A 27,762-nucleotide genomic window follows, 5' to 3' on the forward strand; every position below is an offset into this window, starting at 1 on the left:
AGCACCTAGACCTTTCCAGCCCCAAAGTGGTTTGATTGATGGCCACAGGCTAAAATAACTAGTCTCACGTTTTTGGATGGTGAGGAGACAGATCTATTATGTGTGTCGTGGGGCTCTCTAACAAAAGCGGTCACGGCCAGGCTTCTGCATGCACTCGGGATGGCAGAACGTGGGGCTGGGTGACTCTTGTCTGAGCCTCTATGGCCAGCACATAGTAATGACACTCTCCAATGGATTCTCCAAAAATTTTAATTTGTTCTGGCAATGAAACTAAAGCTGCATAAGGACTTAAGTCCTCAGGCTAGGCAAGACATTGTGGCCTTGGAGAAAGCCTCAAGGTGGCCGGCAGGAGGCAGTAAGATAGACTCTTGGTGGGAAAGGGATGAACCACACAGATGAACTATGGGAAGGTTTTAGGTGTTGCGGTCCAAGCAATGAGAGGGATAAGGAGGGACTGCCCCAGCCTTAACCTGGTGCTTAACAAAAAAATGCCCTTCCCTTCAATTATTAGGGCGAGGTCTGGGGACTAGGGTGGGGGGCAGGTTGCTTATTGCTTGCCCCTCCATGGACCTATAGGATCTGAGAGCAGAGGAAGAGAATGGAACAGCCTGGTAGGACAGCAAGAGTGAAAAGAGGAAGTCACACAGTCCCCTGGGTTGAAGAGTCAAACCCTGGGCTTGGCCTTCAGCCCTCCAGGGCCAGAACAGCATCTCTTCCTTCTGAAGAGGTCGCCTGAGCTCCCAGGATGGAATGTCAGCTTCCTGGCCTCTGATCACTGGTTGCTGGGATTCCCTTGTGTCTCGAAGTCCTGGAGCAGTAAAGAAGGTTTCTCTCCAGGAATTTCTCTCCCAGTGAGTAAGCGGCCAACTCTCGTGGCAGAAATGTCCTTTCTACCCAATCTGCACCCAGGAGGGTGGGAATGTGGCCAGCCCTCAGGAAGGGCCCCCGGGGTTCACGTGTCCCGGGACAGAGAACGTGCACATCCTTCAGAGGCTCAGAACTCCCAGTCGTCCACCTCTAGCTCTTCCAGGTTTGTTACCAGGCCGAAGATTCCACTGGGATCCTGAGGCTGGCTGCCCTCAAAATTGGTGATGGGGGTGACAGGGCGAAGTAACTCAGGCAAAGCCTCTGAGGCGCGTCGCTTGATCTGAGGGAGGAGAGACAGTTGGGGGTGGAGCCCGTTGCTCTGGGTCACAGGACACCATAGGGCAAGTGGCCGCCTGACAGTTGGCCTGTTAGAGCCAAAAACCTTTATGAGAGGAAGGAGCAGCGCCTTTAAGGGGCTTCAGAAATATGGCCGTTTCTCGGATTCAAAGGGAAGAGGACCCTGCGGCTAAGGAGGTGCAGGGTAGTTAGAAGCACAGGCAAGAAAAACCAACCAACCCAGGGAGCCTCGGGAAAGTGCTGTTTTACCTGCTTGAAGAAAGAATGGTTCAGAAGGGTGCTGGCACTTGGTCTGTAGAGAAAGGGGAAGAGAGACCACCATCACCCCTGTGCCCCAGACTTTCCAAACCCTGCGGCTTCTACCTTATCCTCAAGCATCCTCTACTTCTTCCCTCAGCACCCCCCAAAAACGACAGCCAGAGCTACCCAGGCTGGCTTCTTAGCAAACCCTTGCGCTGATCCCTCTGGCCACAGGGGCTTGGGACTCCTCCAGGAACCCAGCCCTTTACAGGACAGATGCATCCTCTCAAACTCGGCCTTCGGCCCCCCAGCCCCCCACGCTCCCCGGAAAGCCCGCTCCCAGCCCAGAGGAAATACCTGACGTCTGGGTTCCGCTGAAGGCACTGCTCCACGAAGTGGTGGAAGTGAGGGGAAAAGGTGCGGTAATAGGGGTGGGATGGCGAGTCGCCATTGGAGGTCCTGGGGGTGCTGGTGGCCAGGCTCTCACTCAGGCCAGGGTTGGCTGCTGAGCGCGAGGTGCTCATGGTCAGCTCCTCGGCGGGGATGGTGCTGGTGTCCAGCAGGCAGGGCACCGTGCCGTTCAGCTTCTCCAGCAGCATCTGGGGAGGACAGAGTCGGGACCTGGGCTGGAGGGGGGCCCACTGGGAGGTCTATAGAGTTTCTTTACAAATACACTTTTCCCAAAATACAAAAGTAGTTTGGGGGAGTAGAGAGAAGAGAAGTGGGATAAGTCTAATTTTTCAAAGCAGCGCGGGCCACTGGCTCGGCAGCGATACCCTAGCTAGGCCAATGTGCAGAGGAGAGGGCCTGCGAAAATGCACCCCAACCATGGCCACCAAGGAAGGGGCTCCCCGTCTCCTCTCCCGTTTATAAGACATCATCACATCCTTTTAACCATAGAGCCCTCTCCCTAGGGTGAAGGCGGCCATCAGGTCACTTTGGAGCCCGGCCCCAGTTTGTGGTGCCCAGGTGGGCCCAAAGGGGCGCGGCATGTGGCGCCCGCCCCGCCCGGCCCTGGGCTCTTGCTGTGGCAGGTCGTACGGCAGCAACGTGCCTGGGGGCAGGCTCAGCTCGGCGGCTGGGCCGAAGTCCTCGGACTCCACGTGTGCCAAACTAGCCCCACCTTGGGGATTGCTGTCCTTACGGCTGTCCTCGTGAGCTTCCAAGCCAGAAACCTGGAAGGCTCTCTAGCGCTCTGCTGCCTAATACGGCAGCCCCCAATCCCGTGTAGCTGTTTATTCTTAAGGGAATTTAAATTTGGCTTACAATGCAGTTCCTCGGTCTCACTGGCCACACTGTAAGTGCTCAACAACCGCAGGTGGCCAGGGGCTACCGTACTGGGCAGCACAGAAAAGGAATTCCCACGATCCCAGAAAGTGCTACTGGACCATGCTGTTTCTGGATCCGTACCTCTTGTTAACCTCACATAGCCTTTCACTTTTCCTGAGCTCCTTTCTGTGACGGCCTTAGATTTTTCTAGATTCCTTACCTAGGTTTCCATACCCTCCTACCTAGTCTGTTAGGTCTAATCCACCTGCTGTAGTGATCTTTCTACAATAATGTATCTGAGGCTGTCGCTCCTGGGCTCAAAAGCCGTCAGCAGTTCTCCACATGCTTTGGGCCACGAACCAAATGCCCTGGTGTGGCACACAAAGTCCTTCAGGATCTGCCCTGGCTTCCTTCTCCAGCCACATCACCCAGCAGCCCCCTGGAAGCACCTGTACTTCAGCTATTTGTAACTATCGCCATTCCCCAGATCTTACCCTTTCTTGACTCTGGGTCTTTGCACATGCTGTTCCCTCTGCCTGAGAGTTTCCTTCTACTTCCCATTCTTCACACAGTTAATTCCTATTTGCCTTCAAAGCTCAAATGCCACCTCCTCCCAGAAGGCTCCCTGGCCCCTCTGCTCTACAGAGCTCCCCTCTGGCCATTCTCTACCTTCCCCTCTTCCTGTAGGGCAATCTGTGGGTTCAAGGGAGAGGCTCGCTCAGAGCCTGCCCCAACCCCCTCCCAGTGCTAGATCATGCTCCAGGTACTTAGGACTCAGGTAATCCTTGACCAAATATCCCAAGTCTGCTTCCTGGACTTGATAAGGCCTGGATAAGCCTCTCCCCTGGTCTGTCTCCCAAAGGCACACTATTCCACTGGCTGTGTGTGCCAAGGAGTGGCCAAAGGGCAGTTGTTGTAAGGGGCATGAAAAGAACTGGAACTTATAGACAGAGGTTCCAAAGGTATCGGCCAGAATGTGGTAGCACAGAACCTGAGAAGTCTGAGAACTATAAATTAGAAACGGGCCTTCCAGGTATATTTATCAAGGTAGGAGGATAGAATATATTTTACAAATTTATAAAAATGTGTTAACTTGATTTATACGTGTAAACAGACACACGGCACGTGGGCCTCCATTTGCACTCCTGCTTCAGGCCCTACAGCGGTGAGCAGTGGGCCTGCTCCTGGGCTCTCCTCCCCTGGGATCCCCTCCCACAGCAGGGGAAGGCATGCGCCGGGCAGGCAAGAAGGAAACCAGGCTGCAGGCTCACCTGGGTGGCAGGCATATCCTTAAAGGGGACATGGCCATTGGCCAGCTCACAGGCTGTGATGCCCACACTGTAGATGTCAGACTTGGCATCGTAACCCTGAAGATTCTAAGTCAGGAGAGAAAAAGCCACAGATCACTCCATTTGTAGTCTTGGTGGTTCTTAGAAGAGAAGGTCCCGGGGCGATGTCCAGGGAGAGAACAGAATGCCTGTCTCCAGTCCGGCCCACTTTCCTTGCCCGCACTACCGAAGAGTGGCTGGTATTTTAAAGGAAGGAATGTGTGATGCTGTGTAGCAAGCAGGAAGAAGGGTGGGGCCCCACGCTCCTGCTTAGTGGAGGGGGGTGGAAAGCACCAAATATCTCCAGAATGCTCACTCTTCCTGTAAGATGGGAAGATCTCTGAAGGGAATTGAAATAGCATTAGGTCCAGTTTGGGACCCCAGAGAGGGGAACAACACCATCTGCAATGGGCCCCTAACACCCACGCTGAGAGGCCCCCCAGGCCCACCTGCCAACAGGTGGAACCCCTTACTCCACTCAGAAGCGAAGCATCCCCATCCCAGGAAATTCCCAAAGGCTCCCTTGGGAAACTGAGTTGGTGAGGGATGGGGGCTCCTCGGGACTCAGTCCACCGACCTGCTGCAGGACCTCCGGGCTGAGCCAAGGCAGAACCTTGACACTGTACTTGGGAAAGTCGTGGACCACACGCTGCCGCTGCCCGTGGCTGATCATGCTGAGGTTGCTGCGTAAACCAGACAGGTAGACCTTGCCATCAGAGGAGATCAGAATGTGGCTGGCTTTGACACTCCTGGGAGGGGGTGGGGGCGGAGAGAGGGTGTCATGGGGCAGCAGGAGCCCCTCATGCCACAAACCTTGATCTTCACATACTAGCTCCAGTCAGCTCTCTCCCTGGCAGCGTCTGGATGTGTGTTTTACACATGTGTATGTTCATGCCATTTATACATAAACACACATTTTTTTATCTATAACACGTGTATGAGAAAAGAGAAAACAGCATGACCCAATTTACTTATCAGCAGATTTTAAAGCTTACTTACATTTTGTTAAAGTTCTCTTTTATGCTCACAGACCATTGCTCCCCCTACCATCTATGCTTTTAATCTGTACTTTTTGTTTGTAGGTATTCTTGTAAAGTGTAGCATGGTTTTGTATGCATATATTTTCCGTTTACCTGACGGTGCTGTGTTATGCCTCCCATTCTTCCTTCACCTCTCGGTGCTCGTTCTAAGATCCATCTTTGTTGCCACCTGCATACAACCAACCTTTGCTCCTAACTGCCACCTGTACGCTGGGGTGGGCTCTACCACTTTTACTCATCCACTCTCCCACTAACACTGCCTCTAACCCCCATGAATGTGAACGATGACTCCCACATATACCCCCGGAGGGGTCTGCGTGAGGGCTTCTTTGGGGTGTCCACCCGGAGCGGCAGTGATGGTCCCAGTCCCGAGTGACCCTGGCCGTGTGAGGCCATCTTCCGCTGTGCGGACAGGAGACCCCACCTCCTCGCCACACTGGGCCTCATCCAGCCTCCACATTACACCCGTCTCAGGTGTACAGGGTGACATCCTCTGTTTTAATTTGCTTTTCTGATTATTGTTAGCTTTGAGCTTCTGTTCATACAACAGTTAGTCCTTTGCGTTTCCTCTTTTATAAACTTCAAACCCTTTGCTCTTTTTTCTATTGCTTTGCTGTCCTTTTCTTGTTGATTCGCAGGATTTCCTTGTTACAAATCTCCTGTGTGTTTTAGACAAAGCTTACATCTCGCACGCTGTCACCCATTTCTTAATTTTGTTCATGGTGTCCTTCATTGGAGAAAGATCTTTAATCTTGATATAGTCAGATCCATCAATTTTTTTGTCTTGTGTTTTGGGCTTCTAAAATATCTAGACAGTCTTTGATGCCTCAGGTCACAGAAACATTTCCTTCTATCTAAGTCTGTAGTTTTATATCGGACACTGAGGCCATCTGAAGGGCTCCTTTGTTTGTGGAGTTAGGTAGGGGTCCAGTTTCATTATCTTCCCTACTGTGAGCTGCTTTTCCTGATACCATCTACTCAGCAACCTGCCTTCCCCCTAGCCCCTCGGCATAGGGCAGACTTTGGGGCACATACACCAGTTTGGGTGCTCTAAGGAAGGAGGGGGCTGTGCAGAGGTCCATGTTAGAGGTTCTTCTCACACAGTATTCAGGACCAAGCCGCTCAGTAAAGAGAAAGTCAGCACTGGCAGACTGAATGCTCTTTCTACCAAGTCAGAGGCAAGGACAGAATCCCGAGCCTTGGGTTAAACTCTGACTTCGCTAACTTCAGTCAACTGTTTCCTCGAGGGCTCATGGGCCCAGATCCCTGCTCTTGGAAAGGGCGATTATGCCTAAGAATGCACCTGTGTACATATCCCATGTGGTGGATGTAGTCCAGGGCCTTGAGCACCCCCTGCAGGATGTAAGCAATCGCCAGCTCATTCATGCCATCCATGAAGTGCGTGCAGATGAGATCCTTGGCAGAACCTGAAGAAAACGGTTGTGGGGGCAAGGGGAAGGGTAACAGAGAAGGGAAACCGTACGTGAGCCGGCTGACAACAGCGCTCTCAGAACACCTCTCTGCCAGGACCCCTGTCCCACTCACCATACGCCATGAATGATGTGACAACCCACAGCTCATTGTCTGCAATAAAGGTGGCTCGGTATGGCAGGATGTTGGGATGGCTGAAGAGTTTAGAGACATGAAGCTCCCCCTGAAAGCAATGGTAAGTGGACGTCAGAATCAAGGGCGTGGGACGGCATGAGTAACATGGGGACCTAGTACTTCCAGAAGCTCTTCTCAGAGTCCTGGGAGCAGCCTACGCCGGTGGCCAGCCAGAGGAGAGAAGCCAGGCTCTGCGGTCTCCACAGGGAGGCCAGCACTGCTCTGCCAGCTTCCGCCTGAGTCTGGCTCCACCAGCCGATCTTAAAGAGCCTCAAGAAAAATTCCCCACCCACGGGGAAACCGCGAACAATACACTAGAGGGTCCCAGCTCGCCACCTCGGAAACGATGAGAACCAACTGCTGACTGAAGACTTAGGAAGTAATACGCTTAGAGCTGAGCTCCACTTCAAGGGCCAAGGCACAGAACTCCTCTTTAAGATAAGAAAACAAAAAATGTTTTCCTATTATAAAGGAAAGTGTTGTATTCGATAGAACAAGGAAACAAAGCACCAGAGAGCAAACGATAACTACGAGATATCCGAAGGGACTTCTCCAGCAACCTGGGATCGAGAGAGCAGCTACGGAAAGTGTCAGACCTATGGGATTTTAAAGTAAATTTGGACAAAAGAACTACAGAAACTCCGGAGTCCTGGCCTCTGGGACATGAGCTAAGGCCAAAGAAGCAATACCTTCTACCTGTCCACCGCTCCAAAGAATTTAAAAAAGAATCCTAAAGTCCAACATGCTCTAGAATAAACTCAGATATCTTTCTTCCCAAATACCTAAGCCAGGACTAACTCTCGGTTCCATCCTCAGACTCTGACCACATGAATGGGTGGGCATTAGAGCACCATCAGATGAGCATGAATTCGGAGACACGTTATGAATGAAGCAGGGGGGAGAGGCTGCATGTCTGCCACTGAAAATACCCTGACCCAGGCCCTGAATCGGGTTCCCAGTGCAAGCCTGCGTCAGTGACGCAGAGTCCGGTCCCCAGCCAGCTACTAGATCTGTGGTCTCTCCCTGTTTAACAGGAGGGCAGCTACTTGCCTCTCCAACAGAAGGGAACCTTGGGCCAACAGGACCATGAGCGCCAGCAGATGGCTTTCGCAGCAGAGCAGGCTGCCCTGAATCTGGAACAAGACTGCCTGTGTTTGGGGGCGCCTGAGTGGCTCAGTCGGTTAAGCAGCTGCCTTCAGCTTGGGTCATGATCCCAGGGTCCTGGGATCGAGCCCCGCATCGGGCTCCCTGCTCGGCGGAGAGCCTGCTTCTCCCTCTCCCTCTGTCTGTCGCTCTGCCTACTTGTGCTCTCTATCTCTGTTAAATAAATAAATAAAAATCTTTAAAAAAAGACTGCCTGTGTTTGAATCCCGTGTGTGACCAAGGGCAAGTTACTTAGCCTCTCAGAATAATAAAGGAATAAATGAGCCACAAAGCAGTCTTTGGAGAAGAGGGGACTATAAATTGGCCTGAGCAGCTTTATAGAATCCTTACTGCCAGATGCCCACGACTTTTCATGATGAGCTTCTGTAACGTCTTGGTTTGGTCCACCTTCGTTTTCTGCCAGCTGCTTTCAGAAGACGGATGTAAGAGACGCCTGGTGATTACTACTGCAACTAAGAGCCCACCCTTCCAGTGCCCCATTCACAGTTCATTACCTGCAAGAACGTCACCATCTCATTGGAACAAGCTTCCATGTTAATCCTTCGTACCGTCACGTACTCTCCTGTTGGTTTGTACCTTGCTAGATTCACGGTCATCAGGTCCTCAAATCCTTTGCCTAAAAGAAAAGGGGAATGCCATAAACAAGGACAACAGCAACAAAGGTTGCCTTGAAGAGACTTGATCTAAAAAGAAGATTCAAGTTAAAACTGTCACTATTGTTACCCTTGTGGCTGACGTTTCTTGATTTGTCTCCTACCAGTTCCTTCTCAGCCAACCATCTGAACTGACTATGGCCCAGGGCATCAGAATCGTACAAGCCAGAAAGAAAAAACTGCAAAAGAGCTGCTCTCCTGGTAACACGGTCTCTTTTCCCATACTTGGAAGACGAGAGCAAAGGAGACCCACCAAAGGCTGTTTTGTCACCGCGGCTCCTGCTAACTAGCTGACAGCCTCAGCACACGTGCATCGGGGGTGCGGAGGATGCCGTAGCGGTGCCCTGGAGCCCCAGAATGGCAGTCCCTGGCCTTTACCTATGACGGTGAGTAGCTCATAGCGCTCTCCCTCCGGCAGGAAGCTACTCATGATCTCCTGTTTAGAGAGGGATGCTATCGACTCTGAGCTCGCCTCATTGGTCTAAAGAAAAAGAAAAATAGGTTAATAAGAGAATATTGGGTGTGGGATGGGAGTGGGAGGTGGTAATTCAGACCCATGAGGAGACTGGCATCTAAACATACAAATTCTGACTTTGGGTCAAAGAAATTGTTCTCATATTCGATGAGATATGTGAAACACCAGATGGTCAATGTAGTCACCAGCTCTAATATCAGAGCCAGTAAGTGTGAGCACCATCTAGGAATGGGGGTGGGGGACAGGCCCAGTTTCAGTCGACTGTTGATTTGCTTGTCCTTCCCAACAACTGGCTCATTTGCTAAAAACCATGAAATTCTTATCTGGGGAAAGGATGTCTGAAGCAAGCCACGTTTAGAAAAGAGAAAGGGGATGGAGAAGTGGAGGGGGGGGGTCCTATTTTAAGGTCCTGACCACAAGATTCCAAAGGTCACATGCTGAATCTTGCTATGGGGAAAATGCGGCCATAAGAGGTCCTCTCTTTAGCAAACCAAGAGCCCAGACCAATTATTCTCTGATATTTCCAAGTGAAGCAAAAACAAAAACCCCAGCCAACACATAGGGCTGCCGGCAAGGAACAGAGCCGTTGGGTCTCATCCCAGGTGGTGGAAGTGACCTGCTTCCTCTTTCCTGCCGCAAATGAAGCTGGACTCCAGCTAGTTAGGATGTGGGCATCACACCTCTGGCCTTTGAGGTCCGGAAGAAGAGTGCCTCAAAGGACCTCTGGCCTTTGAGGTCCATAAGAAGAGTGCCCAGCAAAATCAATGGCAGACGAACAGCTCTTCCTTCAGCTCAAAAGGCTCTGTTTCCTTCTTCCAGACCTAAATGTATTTGCATGATTTTGGGGCCAGGTTTTTCTTTCTTTTGGATCCTCTTTCTTCAGATGTGTGTCCTACTGAAATGGAGAACCTTAGGCCAGCTCAAATTTCATATGCTATATTCCTAAAGCTGAGCGCTAGTTAGGAAAAGGTCTCTGTGAACACATGAGAGGCCCCTGCCTCGGCACTAGCCAGAAGAGAGTGAGTTGGGAATGTTCTGACACGGTGGTATTGCCTTGCTGGGGGTCCCTGACGTTTCAAGCACATCTGGTTTCAAGAGTTCATGCTGCCAATGGGGAAAGAAACCACGTGGGGTTCTTCCTCTTGCACTACTTACTATGACAGTAAGAGGAATCTCGTCAAGCAAAAGAGAGCCCTGTCAGCAAATTTCTAATTCAATCAATTTTTCTATTTCTGAGATTCATCCATATTGTTGTATTTAGCCATGCTATACACCCATGTTGTGTAACAGTCATCTCGTGACTATATCTCAGTTTATCTATTCCAGTGTTGATGGGCTTTTTGGGTTGTTTTCGGTTCTGCTATTATGAACGGTGCTATTATAAACCCATTTGGATATCTCCTGATGCGTATATGCAAGAGCTGTTCTAAAGCTTATGCCCAGAAATTGAATTGCTAGGTTACAGAGTAAATGAACAATCAACTTAACAAACTAATGCAAAATTGTTTTCCAAAATGGTTATACCCATCTCCACTCCCTCCAGCATCATATGTATGTTCTCATTGATCCATTTTCCTCTATCACTTAATCAGACTTAATTTTTGCCAATTTCATTTTGGGTTTGATTTACATTTCCTTGATTACTAATGAAGTTGAACATCTTTTCATGTATTTATCGGCCGTGTGGGTTTCTCCTAGGTGAAACTGCCTCTTTGTGTCTCTTGTCCATTTTCCTACTGGGTTGTTCTAATGCAAGATTTCCCCAAAGTAGGCCCCCTGGAACACTGATCTTGGCAGTTAACGCATAGAAACAGTTTACACGTTCAATTAAATGAGAAAATGCAACATTTTCTTTCTCATGGAGAATCATAAGACGTGCTCACATATAAAAGCTTTGGCAAGTTTTATAGTAAGGAAACTTGTTTAACTTAGTTTAACCTAGTATTTCCCAAATCACTCATCCCGAGAACCTTTTGTTAAATTTTGGAAAAGATAATTTGGGAAAGGCTATTTTAAGTAAGACAAATGGTATAATACAAAGACTATAGGCTGAAGGACCAGAACTTGAACTCTGGTCTATCACTTGCTCTGTGACCCTGGGCAAAGTCACTCTAAACTCTTAGGATCTCTGTTATCTCATTAGTGGAATAATTCCCAGTTCATAGGGTTGTTGTGATGATTAAATGAGATGAAATATGTAAAGAGCTTAGCGCTACCTGGTGTCTCATACGTATTCAATTAATATGAATTCTATTCTTCTCCTCCCTCTTTGCTGCCTACTGTTTGGTCACTCTCCTTCAACACATAAGATGGAACAGAGAAAACGAAGAAAACAGAATCCTAAGAAGAGCTCGATAAATAGTTAAGGTTGGTTTGATTTTGGTTTTTACAGTTATCTGTGTTTTCAAATGCTCTGAAAACAAACTCTAGGATCACTGACAGCCATTATAGCTTCTTGACACTGTCTGGTCTTCAGAATAATCCTAAGATACTGGTTACTACATCCCAAACACCTCAGACAGGTGAGAGATACACAACCAAGGGAAAAATGTGAGCAAAAAGCCCAAACCAGGAGCTCTGAAATGGCAACTCACCATGTGTTTAGAACTGACAAGCTGCAAGCTAAGTTAGTCTTGAGTCCCATCTTCTTAACTTCCTACCTCTCACCATCTGCACCTATTCTTGTTCTTCTGTGGATCCTGTTTTCTCAAGTATTAATCTACTCCTCAGTAAAATCGGTGTCATCAGTTAACACAAAACCCAGGGAGTGGCTTGCAGACCCTAAGTCCCTACTTTGGCCTGTGAGGATCCACGTGATTCAGCCCCTGCCTACTTCTAATGACTTCATCCCTTCCCACATCCCCAACTTGCTATACTTAACCCATGCGAACAGGTTTGCATGGGTCCAGTTTAAACTGAGGTCTCCTGCTCATGAGCTTGTCATTGCCTTGAGCTGAAGAGGAGAGTAGGAGACATGTACCAGCCAGTTCCACCAGAGACAGAGTTCAACATATTGATCTAGACTGGAAACACCTGCCCTCATGCGACACACTTGTTACTAGGGGCACTTTATAGATCAGAATCTGGTACCTGCCTGTGAGAAAGTACTGCATTTTTTAGCAGGTAGCAATATAGTCCCAATGAGAACAAATCTAAAACTACTATATATTTGAAGGTCTTCTCTCCTTTGATTTCCAGGCAAACTCCTTAATATTTCTCTATTTGAAAAAGAGACTATGAAGGACAGCTGGAGTTGTGAGATGAAAGTACTTATTAAATGCATTTTAAATAACTCCCTTGGGAAAAACTACTGATAGATACTTTTTTAAGACCTATATCCCTTTTCCTTGCTACAAGTGCATGGAAGACATACTGCCTAGTAGGCTATACACTAAAGACACACTCTTGTTGAGCCTGGGTAGGAAATGATGTAGTAAACTACTGGTATGATTAGGTAGTAACTTGGCAAATATTTCTACTATCTTTGTTGACTATAGAAAATGACTCAAAAGTGTTAGTTTTAGGAAATAAAATTCTTTAGGTAATTGGGAATGTGAGTTCTTGGCAATCGGGAACTGCATGAGATGAACTAGTCTAGTGGTTGCTGTCCCCATCTCACTGGCAATGATCCTAAAATGGGCAAGTTCTAGTTTGTGGATGTTCTGTAGGTCTGAACTCAGAGAGAAACCAACCTTTATTTAGGAAAACAAACAAAGACAGTATTTTGAAAGGAAGAGTTCGGGTCTGAAATTGCCACAAGAGAGGTGGGTTAGTTCAGTATACTGTTTCAGAGTTAGAAAAGGCCAAAATTCAGATGAAAAGGATGAAATGTTTAGTCCATTCTCTTTAAACACAGCATGGCACAGTTGTATTAGTGTGATGTATAATCTCAAATTGTCTAGAGAAACTAATTCTAGCAAAGCTTCTTAGTTTCCCCTATCAGGAAAAGCATTTATTCATTTTGAAGCATTTGGAAAATACATAAGCTACTGATAGCCAGAAATGACCATTAAATAACTTTGTTTAAAGAGTTTAAGACGAAGTACAGTAGAGCACACAAAGACAATATTTGTGAAATGCTATATTCACCCCCCCAACCAGGTTTCACACAGGATAACTCTTGGCATAACACCGGCAGCTGTAAAAATATAAAAATTATATATAACGGGCATTCTATTCGGGAGAAATATCTAACTGATGGTACAGGGAATGTTTTTTAGTCTCCTGACTGGAACATATTTCGATCTGCCAAAGCTTCACTCAGAGAGAAAGTCCTAGTCAACATCACCCTCCTTCAACTGTGGGGCTGCCTGCAAAAGGCGCAGATGCCTATCATCGGAAAAGACTAAGAAGTCTATTTAGAAAAGGGTTCTTATCCCCTCTCTTTATAAGACACTGATTCACATTATCAAAAATAGCTTGGTACACTGTGCACATCTGGTGTTACTTACTTTGGTAAAATTAACTATAAGACTAGAAGGCAGGGCAGGAGTCTTTCAACTTTTGCCAATAAAAAAAAAATGCATCTCTGTTTTGTACCTTTTAATGTGGGGTTTTGTTTTTAAGGTAGGAGATTTGAGGCACTGCCTATAATCTAGGTAGAGCTCTGTATGATCTCTGTGGGCTGAAATTGATTAGCAATAGACCAAGGAAGGAAAATGTAGTACCACAAGCCACTAAAAGATAACCACATCTTAGATTGTTGAAACTTTCTTTCCTTCTTTTTTTTTTTTTGGAGAGGGTGGGGGGGGACTGGTAGGGTCAACAAGAGGAGGAGACCTTAATCCTCAAGAGAGAGACAAAAAGTGCCTGAGACTTTTTCAGCTTCCAAAGTACACATTAAAATCTTTCCAGGGTGAAACCTGAATTTCCACAAATGAAAGAATTACACTACAAATAAAACTCATTGAGATAAGCAGAAACATAAAATGATAAGCCAACCAAAAACACAAATTTCCACAAGAAGTCATCCCCATGCAACAGCCATAGTGCTAGAGCCTAGAAAGTCACTTACTTTTCTCCGAGTGTCACCCGGAGGCTGCTCTGGAGTAGAGAAATTGATTGTTGGCATTTTGTTTTTCAGCAGAAGACACATCCACATTCACAACAGCAATTATTGCACTTAGGACTACATTTCTTTATGGAAACCACTTAAGAGTCATTATGGTAAAAAGTGCCCGCAGGGTTACACATGAACACACACACGTACACACACACACACACATAGAAACCCATAGTCATAACACTATACATAGATGGGGTTTTAAACATGAATCTCTGGCTCTTCAAAACATGGCAAGGCTACTATTCTCTGGGCATTCTCTGGCAACTATAACTCAACTGCTATAATTCTAGTCTTATATTTACTTTCCATCTGCACACAGTATTACTTTCAATAGGCTGGTTTCAGAGTCTTATACTATGAACAAAACATTCATTATAAAGTTATAGAGATGGTTGGCTATTTCCCAGAAAGTGCAGGGACTTGAAAATAGGCTTTCAAAAAAAAGGGCAAAGAAGGTTTTATTACAGCAACATGTATATGTGGGACCATTACCCAGTTAGATTCTCCAGTCACATGCATTCTATTCTGAATACAAATAAAGCAAGGGTTTTTTGGCCCTCTGCTACTCTAGGTGAAAACAAATAAAGCACAGGACAACTGATATAACTTTCTTCCCTTAAATCAGACAAATTCTGTATCTGTACTTTTTATTTTCATCATTCTATGAAAGTGAGAAAAATCATCAAAGTCGATTTTTAACTGGAAAGTATTGGAATGATCACACATTTCCAAGTATCTTAAATTAGAAATCAGAGCATCCAACTGTATTGTTAGAGGAGACTGGCTGTAGAGTAAATTAGCCTCAATTTGTCAAAACAAGATTTTTTTTTTTTGCTTTGGACATTAGTTTTCTGGTATACAAATGGCAGGTGCATTTGCTTAAGATAGTCTGTTAAAGGTAAGAAGCCAAGTTGAATAGATAAAAGGAAATCAAGTCCAATCTTGTAGAGCAGAAGCCAAATTCCAAGTTGTATAAAACTTGATAATATATATTTCATCAAGCTGTAAACAATATACAGAACAATCCCTTCACTCTCCTCAGATCAGAGACTAGGAAATTGTCAAAAGACTTCCAGAGATCCTGCACTCAAGACGCTGAAACCAAAATCCTTAATTCAATTCACATATACTGGAATATTTTTAACTAATTAATTGTAAACTGGACTCTTCAACTCGATTTTTATCAATGCCAATGTTTACTTTTAAACCATGGTATTCCCATTAATGATGAGAAGAAAATGAGAACAGGACCAGAATATAGTATATTTTTTTCCATTAGCTTTTCCTTTACTCTGCAGCTAATTTTTATTCTTTAGAACTAAAACGAAAATAACTCATCATTTTTCTAAACTCTCATTTGTCTAAAACATAACAGATAATATTCCTCTGGAAGGTCTTTAAGTGGCATTAAGGAAAATAAATAAAACAGGTATCACCTAGTAACTAACAAGTCTCAGTTCTCAATGACCTAAGTCTATCTGAGGGTATTTTGTTTTGATCAGTCAACCAACGCACTCAATCTGATAACTTTTTTCTTTAGCTAAAGAGAGTGTCTTGGTATTCAGACACAAAGAATGGGGCTCTACTATTATTATTTGTATAGAAAAGAATTTTCTTTGCCTTAAATTAAGATCGCAGTTCTCAAAAAGGCTCATTTCGAAAAGAATCAAAGGCAAATGACTGGCCCTGTTAAATCTCAAAATTGCAAGGTTACGACTTCCAAAATCAGCATGTGGATTTTACAACAGGAAGTCAGTATTTTTGTCCTGACAGATTTTTTTTTCCTTAGTTCTCTTAAGTCTCATAATTTCTACCATGAAAAGATGAGTCAACTAGATTGATCAGTAAACCAGAACTTTTATATCATTGCTACCTTAGTTCTGACTAATCATTTTATTTTTAAAAATTTCAAGGTTAGAGCTTTTAAACACTTAGTTTTTTTTCCTTTAAGAATATGTCTTTCAACTGGACGAATACTTAGAAGAAATAAATATGCCTTTAAGTAAATACTTTCTAACAATCAAGACAGGCCAAGGTCAACTGCCAGATAAGTCCTCAAATCTTTGGGAAACCATGGGTTCAAAATGGAGCCAAACAAATAGAACAACTCTCGTTTACACTTGTCCTTACAATTGCTAATTTCTAGAAACTGATTTAGTCAACAAGAGTAGTGACATTTACCCTGAAGTGATGGCTAAATGCCATACTACACTTACCTCCAAATAGCTCCAAATCTCTTAAGCCCTCAACAATGAACTTTTCCGAGACCCACCGCTAAAAAGGAAAACCCCAAAGAGAATTAGTATTTCTTCTAAGCCACAAAAAATTAGCTATCAGCCATTAGACAAATAAACTACAAAAACAGAATCATGCAGTACGGTTAAGATGCATTTTTATGGAACAATTTTAAAAAGAATCCTGGATTTAAATCAACTGAAAACGATAGGTTAATTCCTTTCTCTATTCTTTTTTGCCTAATTTGTTAAACAATTCTTAAATTTGACAGAGGAGAAACATAGTACTGGCCCTAATAATGAAGAAGGTTTTTTGTCTTTCCTATACATAAAACTACCTTCTGGTTCCATCTGACTCACTCAATCAATGGCTGTCTATTACAGATGCTTTGGATCATGAATGCCAATGTGAAAAATGCTACTGGAATTCATAATACGGAAAATAGAGATGAAACAGTTTTTCACAAGCCTCTGTTTGTAAAAGAAAATAGCTGCATATTCTTTCATCCACTAGGATTCCTAAAGACATCACCACTTATATTTTCTACCAGGTTTACAAGGACTACACTAACTTCACCAATCATGGTTCACTTTACTATCCTATTTCAAATGAGTATTGGATTTCCTTAATACTGATCAGTGGTCTGGTTTCACATGAATCAGGCGAGGTTGACACAGAAAAGAAGCTCGTATGTAAAAGTAATGGAATCAAGATCGAATTTCACTTAAGGACTAGTGTTCAAGTTTGGCCTGGGGGCATTCTTTCCACCAGGCAGAGTTCAGGCTAAGGAGAGAGTCTGTTTTTCCTCTTACTTAACAGTGAAGTCTACTCTTTCCAGTATAAATTATTCTTATATACACAAACACAAGAAAAAAGAGTATTAAGTAATATTCAGAAATAAGTTGCATAATATTGGTTATGAATTGGAACTATAACATCATTTTCTGTCTTCTATCAGTTTTTTTCTAAATTAAAAAAAAAGAACACCCAAAATAAAAAACTTGGTATAAAAAAAATAATATGTGCTGTATCACAAAACATAACATATGCTTTAATATTTAAAGAAAGTGGTATGTTCATGTGTCATATAGCACTTCTTCCTTGTTACAGAATTTTCAAATAATTACTACTGCATTTAGAAATAAATACTTGATAATAAATAAAATACAGTGCTCTTTTATGAAGTCATGGAAGCTTATAAAGAAGCTAAATCCAGCATTTGTTCTTGAGGTCACTTTAGCTGGTAAAGTTTTCAGGTGTAATAACATTATTCATGTTCAAAAAGTCTTTAATTAAAACCTATGATTATACTTAGAAAAAGTGTTCCAATAATGACAATTTGATGCTGATTTTTAAAACACACAAACTCATTGAAAATACATAGGAAATAGGCAGCTTATTAGCCATTACATATCTATAGTGAAAAGGGGCATCGATTCATTTAATTTTGCATGAGTGATATTCATAAAACAAGTGACCGTTTCTTCTCTACCAGTCAAGCTGGTGGGTGTATTTGGTGTCTCTGGTCAGCCTCTGCCTGCAAGCTCTTTTCTCAGGAGTGGAGGTTGCCATATCTGCTTTACTTCCTACATGCCTCACTTACACAGGATTCTGAACATCACATAAAAAAACCACCTACAGTATCTGTCAAAACACATTACTTTACAGAAAATAAAAATAGTAAAGCCAGAAGAATAGAAACACTCACCCTAATTCGCTCTGGTTTACTTACAAGAAAAGACATGAGTTCCTAATGTGTAGACCTACTTCAATTTGAAAAATTTAAACCTAAAAGGAAAATAGAAACAGGTTAGTCAAATCTCCTTTTATAGAAATGCCTTTTGATTAACAAAAACTTGCTATGAGTCTACCAGTCGAAGCACTGTAGCAGACCTATAAATTTCTAGATTCTAAAGACTGGTTTAGAGAACCTTTCACTGACAATAAAACTGGCCAAGTACATTTGGAAATACTGCAATCTCTATAAGAAAAGACAGATTTGTTATTAATATGGTTTTCATCTTTAATTTTTAAATTTCTCTTGACCCAATTCCCCACTGATCCTTTCCCAGAAGCAATTACCTTCGATTCTTTTGGCTGTTTATCTTGCTTTTTATTATCATTCTTAAATAATGTTTATATGGCCATGACTTATCCATTTTAGACATTTATCTACTAACTTTCTACTATGGTAGATGAAGACTAAGCTCTCCTACATCACCTTCCTGCACCCTACTTTCCTGCCTTCATTCTCCCAACACAATTCTGGCATAATGTTTAATTAAATCAATAGTCCACATTTACATTGTTATGACTGTGGAAACATGGTTCAGAGCTGAGGCAAACAAAGACGACCACGTCTGTTTTCTTGTACGCCATTTGTTTTCCTAGAGTTGATAATGGACTCATACTTTTTTTACTTGTTTGGTTTCCCACATAGCTATTACCAACTTTTTCCAAGTTTCCATCTTTGCTATTTGTCTTATCAGTCAATATCTTTTACCATACATTCGAACTCATTCATTCCGATTTTTTCCTAGAGATTGCCTTTCCAAGGCCTTCCATCCCCTGCTGCAATCCGGACTAGTTGCTTTCTAGGCCAGTTGCACTTAGCCTTTTTTTTTTTTTTTTTTAAGATTTTGTTTTTTTATGTAATCTCTACACCCAACGTGGGGCTCAAACTCATGACCCTGAGATCAAGAGTTGCATACTCTACCGACTGAGCCAGCCAGGCTCCCCTACCTTAGCCTTTTTGGTGTGGAAATTTGGATCTTCCAATTCTGGGAAATATTCTTGTATTATTTCCTTGATAATTTTGTCTCCTCCACTTTTTCTGTTTTCATGGTATAAAATTCCTAATAAAGACATACTTCTAGAATTATCTAGAATTTGTACTTGTTTCACTCCTATTTTACAACTCTCCAAGAGATTTCTTCAATTTTATTTTCTAACCCTTCTACTAATTTTTAAATTTTGGTTACACACTTCCAAGAGCTTTTGCCATTTCTCAAATGTATCTTTTTTCATATCATCCTGATTTTGTTTTATGTTTGCTTAATTTATAGTTAAAAATTATATCTAGATGGGCACCTGGGTGGCTCAGTCAGTTGGGCATCTACCTTCAGCTCAGATCATGATTTCAGGGTCCTGGGATCGAGCCCCACAAGCTCTCTGCTTGGCGGTGGGCCTGCTTCTCCCTCTCCCTCTGCCTCTGTGATCTCTCTCTCTCTCAAATAGATAAATAAAATCTTTAAAAAAAAATTATATCTAGAATGGCTAAAAGCATAATGCATCATGACCAAGTGGGGTTTATCTCAGGAACTAAAGACTGTTTTAACACTAAAAAATGAATCAATGTATACCATACTGTTTTTGTCCAAAGTTGTTTGCAAATAAAAAACAACCAATTTTAAGGAGTTAAAAAAACAGTGGTGTGGGCAGAAAAAAAAACGAACTCAGTAGGTAGAGCATGTGACTCTTGATATCACAGTCATGAGTTCCAGCTCCATGCTGGGCGTTAGAACTTACTTAAAAAAAAAAAAAAAAGAATCGGGGCGCCTGGGTGACTCAGTTGGTTAAGGAACTGCCTTCAGCTCAGGTCATGAGCCCAGGGTCCTGGGATTGGAGCCCCACGTTGGGCTCCCTGCTCAGCGGGAAGCCTGCTTCTCCCTCTCCCTTTGCCTGCTGCTCCCCCTGCTTGTGCTCGCTCACTCTCTCTGTCAAATAAATAAAATCTAAAAAAAAAAAAAATGTAATTTTACCAGAGTAACTGAGTAAACAAGAAAAAAAAAATACAATCATCTCAATACATAGAGAAAAGGCATCTGAAAAAATTCAATATCAATTCATGATTTTAAAAAACCTCTCAGTCAATTAGGAATAAGTCAAATAGGAATAGAATAGAAATAGAATTTACCAAGTCAACTTGGTAAAAGATATGTATGAAGGGGGTGCCTGGGTGGCTCAGTCAGTTGGGCATCAGACTCTTGATTTCGGCTCAGGGTTGATCAAGTCCTGTGTCAGGCTCTGCACTCACTGCTTATCCCTCTCCCTCTGCTCCTCCCCCCCACTCACACTCTCTCTCTCAAATAATAAAAAAATAAAATCTTTAAAAATAATAAAATAAAAAAAGATATTATGAAAAATGTATAGCTAACATCATACTTAGTAATAAAAGGAATTAGTGAGTTTCCTGTAAGAATAGAAGCAAAACAAGAATGTCTGCTCTTATCACTTCTGTTCATCATTGTACTAGTGGTCTTGGCCAATGCAAAAAGGGAAAAAAGAAACAAAAGGCATACAGATTGGAAAAGAAGGTGTAAAACTCTTTATTCGTAGACAACATGATTGTGTATGTAGAAAATTCTAAGTATTCTACAAAAAAAATCATTAGACCTAAAAAAATGAATTTAGAAAGAAGGTCAATTACAAAATCCAATTGTATTTCTATGTACTAGCGATGAATAATTAGAAAATGAAATTTAAAAAAATGAAACTATCTACCATACCAACAAAAACATAAAATAACTAGGAATAATTTTTTTAAATTGTATGTTTTTTAAAACTGTATGTTTAAAATTATAAAACATAAAACATTGCTAAGAGGTATTAAAGATAAGCTAAATAAGAGACATGCTATGTTCATAGATTGGAAGACTCACTGAAGTGAAGATGTCAACTCCCTCCAAATTGATCTATAGATTCAGTGCAATCCCAATCAAAATCCCAGCGGACTTTTAAAAAGAAATTGATAAGCTGATTTTAAAATTTATATGGAAATACAAGGGACCTGAAATAGCCAAAATGATTTTGAAAAAGAATGAAGTTAGAAGACTTACATTACTTGATTTCCAGACTTACTTTAATGTTACAGTAATCAAAACAGTATACTTTGCTCTAGGATAGACAAATGGATCAATGAAATGGAATAGAGAATCCAGAAATAGATCCATGTATGTATGGTCAATTAATTTTCAAGAGAGGGGCCAGAGTAATTCCATGGGGGTGTATCTGTAATCTAGATACAAATTAATATCTATTTAGAAAAAATGAACTTTCACCCTTACCTTACATGATACACAAAAATTAACTTGAAATGGATCATAGAACTAAAGAAAAAGTTAAAACTACTAAATAAAACAGGAGAAAATCTTCATGATGTTGGGATAAGTAAAAATTTTAAAAAAAGAATGTCAAGAGCATGAAATAAAAAAGAAAAATATGATAAATTAAACTTTATGAAAATTAAAAACTTCTGCCTGTGAAAGACACCACTAAGAAAATAAACAAGTTGGGAGAGAACAGTGTGTGTGTGTGTGTGTGTGTGTGTGTGTGTGTGTGTGTGTGTGTGTGTGTATGAAACATTTTATATATATATATAAATTATATCTCAACAAAATGACTTTAAAAGTAAAACAAATAATCAGAAACACTTTTGAAGAATCTAGAAAAAATCCCTGCCACATTTCCTTTGAGGGATTGTGGTAGTATATAGTATAGCAATGAGAGTGGGAACTTAATCAGATACATGGAGTTCTTGGAATCCTTAGAACTGCTTCAGAGAAATCAAAGCAATGGTTTTCAATCCAGGGGAGAGAGGAGGCCTTTCAAAATCATCTATAGATTTTTATCAAATTGCATTTATCCTCACCCCTATCCTAATCTTTTTTATTTATTTATTTTTAAAGATTTTATTTATTCATTTGACAGAGATAGATACAGCGAGAAAGAGAACACAAGCAGGGGGAATGGGAGAGGGAGAAGCAGGCCCTCCACAGAGTGGGGAGCCTGATGTGGGGCTTGATCCCAGAACCCCGGGATCACGACCCGAGCTGAAGGCAGACGCCCAACGACTGAGTCACCCAGGCGCCCCCTATCCTAATCTTATAGAAGACCTTATAGAAGATCATCACCATGTTGAGAATCATTTATCCTGGCATGAAATAGTAAAAATATTGACTGAATTTTTTTAAAAAAAGATTATTAGAGTGCACATTATTTAATAACATTAAACACAAAGCATCGTGCAAAAGAAATTTAAGAGGAAGCAGGGTCCATATCCATATGCAGTCTACAACAGAAAACAGAATATTAATGTAGATTAAAAGATGATTTTTATCTGCAGAAGAAACTGTCTATGCTCTGGAAAAATACCGGAAATAGAAAATAAAGTCAATCCCCAAACACCATATAAATTAATATAACAAACCTAAGAATTGGTCCTAGGCTACCACACTAACAGCTTCATTAATTATCTGAACATGGGTTCCCAAACCAGGATGTGTTTCAAATTAACTCATGTAGGGTGCCTGGGTGGCTCAGTTGGTTAAGCGACTGCCTTTGGCTCAGGTCATGATCCCGGAATCCTGGGATCGAGCCCCACATCGGGCTCCCGGCTCAGCGGGGAGCCTGCTTCTCCCTCTGTCCCTCTCCCCTCTCATGCTGTTTCTCTCTCTCTGTCTCTCAAATAAATAAATAATAAAATCTTTAAAAAAAAATTAACTCATGTAGTTATAAAAACCTATGGATGCTCAAACTCCCACCTTCAAAATTTTTTAATTCAGCAGGTCTGGGGAATGCACAAGTAGAAACGGGCAAGTCCTTATGGTGTTCAGCAAAGGGAAAGACAATTACTATAAGCTGGGACAGATCTGGATAGTTTTATTGAAGGGGCGGGGCCTCAGTGTCAAATACGACTTGAAAATGGGAATTCCAAGCATGAAATGGTATTAGCTGCTCATTTTTAGCACTTACTTTGTTTTGTCCACACACGTATCTTCCAGTTTCTAGAATAGTGCCTATCACATAGTAGGCACTCAATAATGTTGACTGACTGACTGACCAAATATACCGAGGAGTACGTTAGCATTTTGCATAACCAGTTATAGAAGCACAGCTCCAGATAGATGAGAACAATGAAGAGGCCTCATGTGCATGCTAGAGTATGGATTCTCCTCACCAGGCAGTGGGACGCCACTGTAGGTTTTAAACAGAAAGGTGACAAACACAAAACAGTGGTCTTAAGATCGTGTCTCTCAAACTTTATTGTGCATTCAAATAATCTGAGGATCTTGTTAAAAGTGCAGATTTTGATTTAGAAGATCTGGAGTGGGGCCTGGTACTTCTAACGAACTCCCACATGACGGTAATGCTGCTGATCTGTGGCCCGTTGTACTGACTAATGTTTGAGAAGCCTTGTTCTAAGAAACATTCTAAGGAATATTAATCTGCAAATGGATGGGAGAATGGGAGGTGAAAAATCCCCAGAGAAAGGAATGTTAGTTAGAACACAACTATAGTGGACCATATTTGGGGTGATAAGAGCTTGTAGCAAAAGGAATGCTAAGAAATAGATGGATAGGGGATGAAGGAAAAATAAAGAAATTATATTTAGTTAGTAAGGACACCATAAGTCATCTAGCCCATCCTCCACCCTTCGGAGGAACAGCTTTTACAAACTCCTGGATGTAAGGTTATTTAGCCTCTGCTTGAAAACTTCCCTGGCCAGAGACTCACTACCTTATCACGGAACCCATTCTACTTGTGGACAACTCTGATGACTCTGATTTTTTTTTGTGCCCAAGTAACTGGGAAAGAGTAGTGTCAGCGACAAAACAGGAAACTCAGAGGTGGAAGTGGTTCTGGTGGGAAGATGAGTTCGAGTTTTTAAATCATGTTGAGGTTGAGAAAAGAGTTTATCTATCTATCTATAGTGAGAAGATAGAGCAGTCAGTTAGAAAAGTAAGACTGGGGGCGCCTGGGTGGCTCAGTCAGTTAAGCGGCTGCCTTTGGCTCAGGTCATGATCCCAGGGTCCTGGGATCGAGCCCCGCATCGGGCTCCCTGCTCAGAGGAGAGCCTGCTTCTCCCTCTCCCTCTGCCTGCCTCTCTGCCTACTTGTACTCTCTATCTCTCTGTCAAATAAATAAATAAAATCTTTTTAAAAAATTAAAAAAAAAAAAAAAGAAAAGTAAGAGAGACGTTAGAGATGGCTATGTAGACCTGGGAGTTAGCAGCCAAAGCTCTACAAGTGACAAATGCACTGAAGGAGAAAATGGGGAGAAAAAAGCAGAAGGCTGGGAAGCAAGCCTTGGGATAGGTCCATATTTAGGACATCATGCTTGAAGGCAGGTAGGAAATGAAGTCTAAAGGAAAAACTTTAAAGATTCTGCTTCCCCTCCTGGACCACTTTCATTCCCCCAACCTGGTTAACTTTGACCTGTCGTTCCTTACTACTTACTCATCTCAGGTACCCTGGGCTACAGAAGTCCTCCCTGATTACCATTCCCTCCCCCGTTAGGTGTTCAGCCTCTGTATTCAACCCTTACACATACCACAATGTTAATTGCCAGTGCATCTTATTCACTATTGCATTCCCAGGGGCTGCTGTGCCCAACACATAAAATGGGCACTCCCGTATCTGTTAAATTGTTAATAGCAAAAATAATAAAAGCAGCAAGCAAGCACTTATGGTGAACTTACTATGTGCAAGGATCTGTGCTAAATGCTTCACAGAACTCAGCTCACTATGAGTACTATCTTCCTCATTTTACAGATCAGGAACTTAAAGCTCAGAGAGGTTAAATGCCCTGAATGACACAGGCAACTGGTAGAGGACCAGTTAGATCCGTTCCAAAGCCTGTGCTCTAGAAACCAGTGATTACAGATAAGTCCAGGGAGAAGTGTCAAGACTGTGTTTGCAAAGATACAATGATGACTGACTGAGAAGACATCGCCTGATTTGACAATGCTGCTGACCAGATGCCAAATAGAATAGGAAAGAATTCGTTTACCTTGCTTTATTATTATTTTTTTTTTTTCCTTTTTCCCTGTTCTTGTCACTGTTTTTCTAAACTTCTTCCATGTCTGGGGTTACAACTACAAACACTGCATTTGAGTCACGATATTCTAAGAAACCTGGTTGAAAGGTGGAGGAACAGAGTTAACAAGTTCAGCACTGTAACTAATACCTGAATAGGTTCCTGGCCTAAGGCAGGTAACCAGATGAGACTCGGTTTCTTCAATTCTCAGAAACAAGAAACAGTCTTGGGTGTCTTTAGACAGTATCAATCAGTCAACGAAGGACTGTCCTAATGCCTCAAGTACATACTGGAATACGGTTCTACTTCAACAGGTATTACACAGTAAGAAAAGGACCAGTTCGAACGCTTTTCCTCTTCGGAGAAAGTCGAGTTAGAATATGCTAGGTTATCTTAACAGAAGGCTGGGCAGAAAAACTAGTCCCCCATTTCCTGGAAACTTGAACAATTTTATTTAACCACTCCCCTTCTCTCGCGCTCACTTCCCTACCCCCACCGCCCATCTCCACCCCAAATCTACTGTGGGCACTGAAACATTCTTGAAAAACAAGACAATTAGAAGCTCTTTGTTTTTGCTGATTCAGGGAGTCACCTAAATCTCTCTCCTTAAGAAGGTTTGATTCGCTGCCTGTCCAGCCTGGGATAGATGGGAATTGGGGTTGTGGGATGGGGGGAGGGGGGTCAGCACAGGATCGGCCGCCTCTTTGGGCAGGGCAAACTGACACCTGGGCCCCAGGTTCCCCACCTAGGAGTCAGGGGGAAAGATGGATACGGAAAGCAGGCGGTCGCCTCTCTCGCCCGGCAATTCCGCTCCGGCGTCTCCCGGGCAGGCCCAAGCCTATTCTGCTCTCAGGCTGCAGCCCCTCACTGCGGGAATCGAGGAGGACGGGGTGAAAAGGGACCCGTGCAGGGCGGGGGGGGGGTGGGGGGGCGGGATGGCCGATCTGACGAAGGCCCGCCCCTGAGGAGATGGAATCGGCGTCAGGGCGAGAAGGGACTGGTCCCTGGAGCGCACCAGGCGGCCCCGCCAGCCCGGTACCTGGTCCTGGAGTTAGCAAGCAGTTCCGACCCCGTCTCAGCTCCGCCTCCTCAGTTTAGGGCCGCGCCGCCAGGCCGGTTGCTGGGGGTTGGGGGAGGTACGCAACGTGCCATGCGCAGTAGCAGGCCCGGCGTAAGGCTGGTGGAGAGCTCCGCCCCGCCCCGGCTCCTCCGCGGAGCGGGTGAGTAAGCTCCGCCCCCTGCCCCCCGTCCCTCAGCTCCGAGCGGGTGGGGCCGCTCCCCAGCGCGTCCAGCGTCGCGTCGGGCGCGCCAGGCCCCAGCTGCAGACTCCCGGCGCCCGCCGCGCGGAGAGCGCCCCTTCGGTTCCAAGTTAGCTCGGTCGGCGCAGCGCGTTCCTGAGGGAGGGCATGCGGTCTCTAACAGAAGGGGTCCTTTTCCCCAAGTGTGTGGAAGCCGAAGGCGTAGCTTGTCGTCGGTGAGGCCTGGGGGTCCGACAAGGGCTCCCTGGAGCCTCCCCGGAGCCTCCCCGCCGCTGCAGCAGGAAGGAAGTAGGATGATTTCAATAATGAAGAGTCAGGGGGGACTAGAGGAAGGCAAACAAACACTGGCTGATGACTTGGCTACCTGAAAAAAAGAAATTTATTTTTTTCATTTCGTGTGGTAGGACTTCAATGGAAAAAGCGGTCTCGCACTTTTCTTTGAAGACATCCCAAACGCCCCTCCAGCACCAGACTGACAAGCTGCAAAGGGAAAACCCACTCTTTCTCTGTGCCTCAGGTTCCTTATCAGATTCCTTATAGATCCCGTCAAGTATCGAACACTGGCTCTGACCCATGACACAGACTTATACTGGCCCAGCTTCCAAGATGGGAGCGAAGTTCAGCTACATCCAAACTGACGGAAATATGCGAATGTGAACGTAAACTTTGCCAGGGACTCAGGACCTCATTCAGTTTCATGTACATCACTTTGATCTTATCTAGTGCTTTAACTTTCTAAAGCAGGACCCACAGTTTTCTCTCATTTTCAAAATAAGAGGCCTCTCTCCGCAGCAAACGGTAAACTGACAAAAGCAAGATGTAAAAATTGAAGTAAAATTCTTGGCGATGTTCTTTAGAAAAGACCTTCTTCACATGTGGTCTTTGGAATTGAGGGTGCCGAAAAGGTCGGTGCCTGAAAAGATGCCAAATGAGGCAGCCATCGCTATGGGGAACTTAAACATGGAGGCTCTTCCCAGCCCGTTGGCCCAGCAGCCATGTCATTCTCTAACTGGATGTTAAGGTCTCACCATCTTCGTGACTGCCCACAAAAGCTAGTGGGAGAAACTTCTGGCCCAGCTTCTGTTGTGACTGTTTCAAGGAGCAAATTTACGTTCACTTTAGTTTTTCTTGCAAATGGACCTCCTAAATCCAGATAACTTAGAAAGCCAGTGTAAAGAAAAGTCAACTTTCAGAGTTTACAAAGCCTTCCTGCTTTGCTTTTGACTTGTGATGAGCAAGTTTTGCATTGAACTCCAAGCATCCAGTTTAAACTAAATGCACTGGCCTCCAAGATACCATATAAATTGTCAGAAAGGTAAGGTAAAACTAATTGCCTTGAATACTCAAGTGAGGGAAATGCTTATGACCTTTGGTTTAGTAAATTGAGCAGGATTATTTAATTTGTAGAACGTTTTATATGTCAAAGAGCGTTACACATGTTGCCTATT

The 27,762-nt window shown here is 43.6% G+C and overlaps 1 protein-coding gene across 7 annotated transcripts; it reads right to left on the reverse strand.

Moving 5' to 3' along the window:
• Positions 1–231: 231 nt before the first annotated feature.
• STRADA (STE20 related adaptor alpha) lies at positions 232–26,241 on the reverse strand. 7 transcript variants are annotated; one of them, XM_036116187.2, is made up of 14 exons: positions 26,095–26,219; positions 22,992–23,213; positions 17,947–18,026; positions 16,220–16,277; positions 13,953–13,981; positions 8,842–8,944; positions 8,305–8,426; positions 6,587–6,695; positions 6,345–6,468; positions 4,579–4,750; positions 3,945–4,049; positions 1,762–2,003; positions 1,414–1,456; positions 232–1,147 (listed from the first exon to the last, which is right to left on the reverse strand). In XM_036116187.2, exons 3-14 carry the CDS (start codon positions 17,980–17,982, stop codon positions 995–997), a joined length of 1,296 nt encoding a protein of 431 aa, XP_035972080.1. In that variant the 5' UTR covers positions 17,983–18,026; positions 22,992–23,213; positions 26,095–26,219; the 3' UTR covers positions 232–994. The 7 variants fall into 7 exon arrangements, with proteins under 7 accessions (XP_035972080.1, XP_035972081.1, XP_035972079.1 ...); XM_036116188.2 differs by lacking the exon at positions 22,992–23,213 and having other exon boundaries at positions 17,971–18,026; positions 26,095–26,241; XM_036116186.2 differs by lacking the exon at positions 22,992–23,213 and having other exon boundaries at positions 26,095–26,241.
• Positions 26,242–27,762: the final 1,521 nt, after the last annotated feature.

Source organism: Halichoerus grypus, chromosome 2, assembly GCF_964656455.1.
Source record: "Halichoerus grypus chromosome 2, mHalGry1.hap1.1, whole genome shotgun sequence".
NCBI classification, from domain to species: domain Eukaryota; kingdom Metazoa; phylum Chordata; class Mammalia; order Carnivora; family Phocidae; genus Halichoerus; species Halichoerus grypus.

What these genes read in the sequence shown, in the direction of transcription:
- STRADA (XM_036116186.2), bottom strand. Translation starts at nt 17,982, where the DNA reads ATGTCTTTTCTTGTAAGTAAACCAGAGCGAATTAGG. An exon ending in CACATGGGATATGTACACAG is followed by an intron (nt 4,751 to 6,344) that starts GTGCATTCTTAG and finishes ACCCCCTCCCAG; the next exon opens with GAGTGTCAAAGCCAGCCACA. An exon ending in ACCATTCTTTCTTCAAGCAG is followed by an intron (nt 1,148 to 1,413) that starts GTAAAACAGCAC and finishes CTCCTCCCTCAG; the next exon opens with ATCAAGCGACGCGCCTCAGA.